The sequence below is a fragment of the Lagenorhynchus albirostris genome, chromosome 12 (genome assembly GCF_949774975.1).
Source record: "Lagenorhynchus albirostris chromosome 12, mLagAlb1.1, whole genome shotgun sequence".
In the NCBI taxonomy this organism is placed as follows: domain Eukaryota; kingdom Metazoa; phylum Chordata; class Mammalia; order Artiodactyla; family Delphinidae; genus Lagenorhynchus; species Lagenorhynchus albirostris.
In genome coordinates this window covers 13,306,944-13,316,049 of record NC_083106.1, presented here as the reverse complement: position 1 = coordinate 13,316,049, position 9,106 = coordinate 13,306,944, and the positions used below count along the sequence as shown (strand labels likewise).

The 9,106-nt window shown below is 35.3% G+C and overlaps 1 protein-coding gene across 1 annotated transcript; it reads left to right on the top strand.

Moving 5' to 3' along the window:
* The first annotated feature begins 333 nt into the window (after window positions 1-333).
* Window positions 334-7,403, top strand: VIP (vasoactive intestinal peptide). Its single transcript, XM_060168087.1, has 6 exons — window positions 334-440; window positions 2,532-2,654; window positions 3,590-3,694; window positions 4,465-4,596; window positions 5,414-5,501; window positions 6,925-7,403. The coding sequence occupies exons 1-5, from the start codon at window positions 334-336 to the stop codon at window positions 5,457-5,459; spliced, it is 513 nt and encodes a 170-aa protein (XP_060024070.1). The 3' UTR covers window positions 5,460-5,501; window positions 6,925-7,403.
* Window positions 7,404-9,106: the final 1,703 nt, after the last annotated feature.

Sequence of the window (9,106 nt, the reverse complement as noted above, 5' to 3'; positions counted from 1 at the left end):
GATGTTACAACTCTGTTATAAGGAAATTGTCCCTATAGTTACTTCCAGTACTGTAAGAGTATTGCATTCAGTATATGCTTGTGCCTAGTGAGAGACAGGCAGCAGTTGAAAAAGATCCTAATTTTTATTCAAACACCATTCACACACACAAAAACCTTTTTGATTTAAAAAGTAATCATATTGCAGTTTAACTCTTTCTGTATGATGAAAATTACTTTTTCTAAACTCTGCAAGAGCCTTAAGACATTACTGCTAGACACTCAGAATGACCTTACTGGAACATCTGTGGTTGGACAAGCCGATGTGCTTCTCTCCCCTTTGAGGTGCAGAGAGATGGAAGTGAGAAGCAAACCCCAGCTACTCCTGGTCCTGATATTTTTCAGCGTGCTTTTCTCGCAGACCCTGGCATGGCCTCTTTTTGGAGCACCTTCTGCTCTAAGGTAGGTTCTCTTTCAATTCAGACAGTTGAACATTCCTTCTCCATGGAAATAGGAATTTCCTATATGTTATTTTGGACAGCTCAATTTAAAACATTAGGTATTAGTTATTTAAATCTGTTGGTTGACATGTTAAGCAAGTTTTTTTCAACTTCAGGTCCACATGATTATTCTGAGTCTTGGAATTCACTCTCAGGGCCAGAGAGACAGTGTCAATGACTAGTTTTATGGGTAGGGTGGATCACATTTCCAAGCAAGGCAGAAGGAAGGTTTGATTTTCCTTTCATTCGAAACCAGTTTTAGATGAGTAATGAGCTATTCTCCATTGTCATCTCTGTTCAGTTCAGTTTCTGTTGGAAAAATAGGTGTCTAGTTGCCTACCTCATTTTAGTTCATTTTTTTAATCATAATGTAATTTTATTTCATGTTCATAGAGAATGACAATCTTTTATGGGATTATGTACTTTATATGTTCCCTTCCCATTACCATCAAGAATAAGCAATTGGTGATTAAGAGGACTGATTTGGAAAAATGAACTGATCCCAGGAAGTAAAGAAATCTGGATTTACTCCTTCATACTTTTATTAAAGTGAAAATTTGCAGCATAATTATACTTTCTATTAGTTCATCAACTAATTCAAAATTGGGTTTAGTTCATTTTTAAGATCAGTCGGCAAATAATCATAAGATGAGTAGTTGATTAGTGGAATATGCATAAAATCATGTTGGACAGATTAGGCAGAATCAATTTGTCAATATTAAGAATTGTGGGGTAATTGATCTACTGAGACATCCTCCCCCAATGAATGAATTTTAAGGGACTTGGTTTTTTATCATAATTCCTTAGTTTTACTGCTCTCTATGTTGTGTTTCATATTTCAAGTTCATACAGTATAATAACTCACCTTTAAAGCTTTATCTGAAATAAATTTATGCTAAGGAAGGAGACAGTAAATGGAAACTACATTAGTTTCCTTCCAGTTTACAGAGACTACTATATCTAAGCACAAATAATCACTTCTTTGCTTATTTTCTTATTCCTAATTCTTTGTTCAAGGTAGGCTTATGCTCGATAGAATAAATAATCTCTTAGCTGTTAGTGGTTCTCTGTGAACTCTGTTTAAAGCCAGATCATACATTGCTTTGATAATTAAATAGAATGAGTCTATCTGAATGGTTATATCACAAGAGATGAATAATCTCAAGAATGCCAAAGTTTGCATTGATTGCTAGGCTTCATACTCAAAGAGGGCTGCTTGTTACTGTCTACCAGCTACTGCCTCACCAAAAAATACACAAGTGCCCGGCAGGCGACACACTCCTTAGAAGTTTACCCCAACAGTGAAAATATGCACACACATAATTTTAACAGTGTGCTGGTCCTCAAAATGTGCATGAATTCACAAGTATAATCATATTCCATGTTTAGGCATGTCTATGCTTAGTCTCCCAGTAAAGCATCGTATATCCCTTATTAAAATTGTGTTACTATGTAAGAATTGAAACAAAAAAGCTCGACAAAATTCATTGAATTTGAGTAACTATTCAGAGATGGAGAAAGTCTTCGGACTTGGTCAATACATAGAAATACATCACACCAAGGTGAATCTTTGAAACAAAGTTTAGGGACTTAGAGAAGGAAAAATAGTACTCAGCTCTTGAGAGATGGTGAGACAAGTAATACTGACCATCAACAAATACATGAATTGCTCCCAATTTTCATATTGAATATAAAAAATTTTCCAAAGTTTCTATTTTGCATAAAATCTTTCTACCTGTGAACTTTGCAAAGTGAAGCTATTGCCAAGGAAGTGTACTTTGCTTCATGCTCTGAAAGACTGAACTAAGTAGCTCTTCTGGTACATAAAGCCTGTCAAAGTTGTATGGCATGTATTTTATGGGGTAAACAGAAATTCCACTATTTATACTCTCGTAAACCATAGAAGCCATTAAATCAATTATGCTATCCATATATTGTGAATGGGTGATATATCCTAAGATTTTGAATAACTCATTTCAAATGTTTGTAAAACCATAAGCACTAGCTTCTGAGAAATGAATGTATTATACTTTACAGTATTTTTTCCTAACAGGATGGGTGACAGAATACCTTTTGAAGGAGCAAATGAACCTGATCAAATTTCATTAAAAGCAGACACTGACGTTTTACAAAATGCATTAGCTGAAAATGACACACCTTATTATGATGTATCCAGGTGAGTTCATTTTTATTGTTTTATTTTAGAAAATGCTTTTTTGAAATCTAAACATTTTGTTTTGTGTCACCATGAAGCTACTCTCACAGCATAGCGCTACGAGTTTCCATGTGTCATGGCTTCATTCAGCCTGATTTGTTGAAGCTCTTGCTGCTGTACGTGATTTTCATGCAGAGAGGTTGTAACAGGCCAGGCTGAGCAACTCATCCACTTATATTCTGTTGCATAAATTTTTAGCATCAGAAGGTGTGCCAATTCTTGTAAAACTATAGCATTTATAGCATTCAAGAGTTTCACCTCTATGTAAAGAAAAGGTGTCTAATAATAAAAGCTATGCATTTCACGGAACCATTTGTCCAGAGCAGCATTCCAGTGTAGACAGGGTAACTCTATAGAAAAGACAAAGCAAAAACTATTTCTCATTTGGATGGAAAATTTGGTTGATATGCTCTGTGATCCCTTCTATCTTAAGAGATTTTGTTTCCAAATATTTTGGCAGAAGAAATAGCAAAAGGCATAAGAGGATTTTTTGCTAAAATCAGGAGAATTTCCCTTTGCATATAGCTTTATTCAGAATAGAAGAAATAAAGCACCATAAATAAATAGAAACTAAATATATTTTCCCACCAGTATTTCTTAGGAGAGAATTAGTTTTATAGGTTCTACCAGAGAATATTATTTTAATATTGAGATATGCTTCTAAAAAAGCTAATTTCTTTAATTTTTCAAACTGTAGGGCTGGAAATATAGAAAAGTCATTAGAATAAGTCAATAGATTATATTGTTTATTGGGTTGTTAGAAAACCTCCTTTTGGATTTAAGTTTACATGAGAAGCTCTCAAATAAGTTGATGTTTCTTTTGTATCTAATGAGCCAAAATGATATTTTAGCAAACTATTTACAAAATAATGACTATTCTTTCTTCCTTGTTGCAGAAATGTCAGACATGCTGATGGAGTTTTCACCAGTGACTATAGTAGACTCTTAAGTCAACTTTCTGCCAAAAAGTACCTTGAGTCCCTTATTGGAAAACGAATTAGGTAAAGAGAGTTTCTTATTTTTTAAAAACATGTTATGATTATTAAATTTAACAATGATATTTTCACTGTAAACCACTAATTTTCTTTATTTGAAATGGATAACTCTTGATAATGTTTAATTTAGTTATCAAATAATTTATATTCTTCAATAAAATGTACCAGGCCCATGGATTAAGAAAAGAAGTTTTCCTAGTAATATCATACTCATTGGCTCCAGACACACTTGTTTTTCTTAAATAATAATCATTTAGAAATCTGCAAACAAACTGAACTAGACACAGTAAAAAATAAATAAGACATAGTACAAACTGAAGCAAATTTTAAGGTTAACCTTAGTGTTTGTGTTTTACTTCCTGCTCAAAGCAAACATTGGAAGATTCTGTCTTTAAATGGCCAATAACTGAATATGTAGAAGATACTACTCAGAGTGGCATAGCTTCATAAAGAAATATTTATTTTTTAAAGAACTTTTCCTTCCAATGGCAGAACACAACTTCAAGTAGTCCCCACTTTTTTTTTTTTGATAAATTATTTGCTCAGTTAGGACAGAATGTGTCTAAAGGCACTCCCAGTAAAGGCCAACGTATGTTGGATTATTCCTTGCTCCCCTATCCTTAGGTTTAGATGCATTTTTCTTTCAGTCTTTTTGTGATAGAAAATGAGTTGGGTGTTGGAATTCATTTTTATCTGACTCCAAGAAATTCAGACCTTTGGTACCTTTATCATTTCTTGTTAAAATTATTTGGTCTCCTTATTCTCTCGTTTCTTAGCAATAGCATCTCAGAAGACCAGGGACCAATCAAACGCCACTCAGATGCAGTCTTCACTGACAACTATACCCGCCTTCGAAAACAAATGGCTGTAAAGAAATACTTGAACTCAATTCTAAATGGAAAGCGGAGGTAAAGAAACAGAGAGCTTGCTAAAATGAGAAATTGGAAACGACTTTCAAAATAGAAGCTGCATATGGAGACGTCTCTCTCTCTCTAGCTCTGAAGCAGTAGTTCTCAACCTTGGCTAACATTAGACTACCCTGGAGAATTTAAAAAATACTGATGTCTGAGCCTAACCCAAGACCAAGTGCCAGGAAACTAGTGGTTCTAGGGATGCAGCTCTAGACGCTGGTATTTTTTAAGAGTTCTCCAGTTGTTTCTACCGTGCTTCCAGGGTTAAAAAGGATGACTGTAGAGACATCTAGTCTGAGTCTGGGAACAGGTTTTATCAAAAGTGCTGATTTTTAAAACATGTAAAGGGCAGTCAACTAGCAATTTGGTACCACATGGAATTCCCTTTACCTGCATATATAATATCTGCATTTTACTGAATTAAACCATGAATTATTTTGTCTTCTCAGATTCAGTAAAACCTATGTCTCTCCGTGGTGTGTAAATATCGGAGCACAATATATAGGACATGTGGTACTCTCTCTTTTTATTCCAATTATTTTTGTTTAGATGGTGAGTATGAAGGACAATTCTGTTCGGGTGAAATCAGGCAAGATGACTCTGCCCACCAGATTATAATTCTGTAAGAAAACTTTTAGACACTTGAAGATTGAAGAACCATTCATAGGTAATGACTCACCTGAAGGAGAATTGTTTAGCTCTTAGTGCACTTTACAGAGAACCTAGAACAACCTGGGTCACACATCACCTCTCCTTTAGAAGCTTTCTCATCCAAGAGCCTTAACATGCACGATTCTCTCTTTCTGGTCTGCAGCAGTGAGGGGGAATCTCCTAACTTTCTCGAAGTGATAGAAAAATGATGACAAGTTCTTTGGAGCAAAGCTGCTGACAGCTTCCCAGTGGTGAGTATCACTGTGCGTTATTATATTCTAGTAGCAATCATCTAACTATTTAAGTAGGTAAGAGTCACTTGGTGAAAAACATCTTAGAGTTCTCTCAGTGAGACCTCATCTAAGAAGGACGCTTCTATCTGAAGTGGACCCCAGCTTAGTAAACAGCTTGAAACGATTCATGCATTGTTCTGATAGCATGAGAGAGAAATCTCACCATGAGTAAACAGTTTGGTATCTCCTAGCTTCCACAGACTCATTCCTATCCTTCTGATGAGATATGAAAAAAGGAGACTGACTCACACTAATGAGAAAAACTGGCTTTCTCTTTGATAGTCAAGCCATGCTGCTTCTATTAATTTAAGGTCTAGTCCCGTGATTGACTATTAGCGTCTCATTTAATTTAAGTATAAGGAAATACCATAAAATTACAGCGTGGTTCATTATTGTGAAAATACCAAGACAGTCTGGGTCTCACTGTGTTTCTTGAAACATAGTAAACCTCATGCAGCGAAAGTCAAATTTAGCTTATTTTACCTATGAAGTGAGTGTAGGTACAACGACTCTAATAATATTCGCTGTAAAATATTTTTTGAGTAGAGAAAACATGAATAGATTTTATCCTTTGTTAAGTGATAAGATTGTTATCAAAATTGTTTTTATGTGAACATGGATACAAGGCATGTTTCTTTCCTGAGTTATATTACTGTTTACATTAGCTCATAAAATATTTTTATAATGCTTGGTAAGCCTTTAAAGAAATTTTATAGCATCACTATATCAGGTTGTCAAAAATTTCTCTAAAGGACTCCAAATAAATGCTTTTGGTTTTGTGGATCCTATGGTTTCTGTAACACCTGCTCAACTCTGCTACTGTCACATGAGAGATAACCTGTGAGATACACGGTCAGGGGTGCTATATGTGCTTATTCCTCACCATGCACAGACATTTCAGAGAAACAAATTCCTCAAATGCTCAAAAAAGAAAGCGAGTTACATATAGCTTCTCGAAAAAATGTTTATAAAAATAAGGTTTTTCCAATAAATTAAGAAATACAATAGGCGCTATAATATAAAGGAGGATTAATTACTCTGTCTTTTTATGAGTTTCCATCCTCCATTCTTTGCCTTTTTGAATGGGTGATATTGGACAGATTCTTTTAACAGGAAGTTTTATTGGTCAACCAGTTGTGAAAATTACAAATGGGTAATTATTTATGACTAATTAGAGAACCCCTTCACATTCTGGCTTCCTTTCCAACAATAAGTCCTTTGGAAGATTCCCTCTTGATATCCCCAAATGCTATCCCCTCTCAAAAGCTGCTGATGAGGGGCTAGGAGAAATATTGATCAAATGAGTGGAGAAGTAAATGAAAGTAAGAGGCTGTAAATAAAAATGTTTTCATGCTTGAATCACCATTACTTTCTTTTTCAGAATTCTTGAAGGAAAACGATAAGCAAAGTAATTCTATTTTGAGTTCTACATAAGTAATTCAAGAAAACAACTTCAATATCAAAACCAAATAAAATATGCCGTGTTGTGAATGTTGTGATTTATTTTACTCTGATGTAATAACTGTGATGTTTACATTGTAAATATTATTTGTGAGTTCTAAAATTTGTCTTTAACTCATGAGAATCCTGTGATTTCATATGCTGTGTATCCTTTCTAACAAAAATATATTTAATGATAAGTAAATACTAAGTTACTTCCAATTATATGAGGCTTTTTGGAAGGGTAGTAATAGAGCAAAATTGATGTGTTTATTTATAGGACATACTTAACTATTCAAAAGAGGGGAGCAGATAATCAGCACATCTAAATTGGAATGTTGAGCAGATAGGATGCTGTGTTAAACAAACTTCAGAGTGTCTAAGAGAATACCAAAAACAGAGACATTCTTCAGAAAAGATTTTCAGGGCTTCCCTGGTGGCGCAGTGGTTGAGAGTCCGCCTGCCGATGCAGGGGACGCGGGTTCGTGCCCCGGTCCGGGAGGATCCCACATGCCGCGGAGCGGCTGGGCCCCGTGAGCCATGGCCACTGAGCTTGCGCATCCTGAGCCTGTGCTCCGCAGCGGGAGAGGCCACAACAGTGAGAGGCCCACGTACCACAAAAAAAAAAAAAAAAAAAAAAAAAAAAAAGATTTTCAGAAAATGTTGTAGGTTTCCGCATTCTTAGGCAGCATCCATTTTGAATGAGATTTTTACATCTCTCAATTTTGGATCTCTTATTGCCAAAAACTCTCTTCAGATCGAATGTTTCAGTTAAGGAGAATGGCCTCTACTTCTGACACCGGACTTTTCGTTTATGCTTGTGTTAAGTATGTGTAACACGTAAACTGAAAGGAACATTTGTTTTTCAGTGATAAATATTTTTTCCATAATCTCTCAAATAATGCTTAGGTCATATCAGCTTTCTTCAGTGAAAGCACTTTTGGAGAAACAACTATTTTTCCAAAATGACTGTAAGAAATTAAATATAGAAAATAAAGACCTTTGGTTATCATTGCATACACTTTCTATTGTTTTGATTCTTTTAAACGATGCAGCAGTACTTCATTTTAGCTCTAAGTTTCCAGGAACTAGATAGTTTTTGTGATGTTTGAGGTAAGATTATGTTTGATTTTGGGTGTGTCCTAAACTAACTGTGACTTAAATAAGAGAGAAATTTCTTTCTCATACAAGGCCAGAAGTAAAATGTCAAGGGTTGGTTTGATGGTTCTGCTCCATGAAGTCCTCAGTAATCTAAACCCCTTCCAGCTCACCCCTCATTTCCTAGGACAAGGTTCTTTTCTTCATGATCCAAAAATGCAGCTAGAGATCCAGCCATCATACCCACATTTCAGGCAGCAGGATGGAGGAAGGGGCATGGAAGAAAAGGGAGCAAAGAGTACATGCTGGTTCTCTCTTAACTGATATCTTACTTGAGTATAATAGAGTTCTATGGTCACAGTCATTTGCAAAAGAGGCTGGGAATTTTTTTTTTGGATGGTCATGTGCTCAGCAAAAGACTGGGGTTCTATGAATATAAAACAAGGAAAGAAGAGATGCATGCAGGGATTTTTGAAAATCTCAGGCTATGCATCTTAAATTCTCACCAAAAAAGCTTAACGAAATGACAAGGAAAGTGGGGGTCAGGTAGACCCTAACTATTAATGACGAATAATCATCACAGGCAAAACTTTGCTTGGTTTCATTTGCTAGAATTAGAACAAATGACTGTATAAGGAGAGGCTAATCTAGAACTACTAGTAGTTATAAAACAGTTTACACAAGTTGAAGTGAATTGGACTATACCTTTTGTTCATATCTGATTCTGCAAATTATTAGATCTTTGTTAAATGACTTTTCTATGCAAATCACTGCAGTGAAAACAGAAAATGTCTAGATGTTATTTGCACACAAGGAGCTTATAAAGATCAAATGGGGGCATAATTGTAGTGCAATGTGAATGTGAATCTAAAGAGTTTTAATTTTATCTTATTAATGGCAATATTTTCAACTGATTTCCTGTTCCTTCAAGAAACATTTGTTGAATGACTATGATGTACTAGGTGGATATCTGAGAGATGAGTGTTCTGGGCATAGGCAAGAGCAGGTGCAAGTGAGGGAACAGT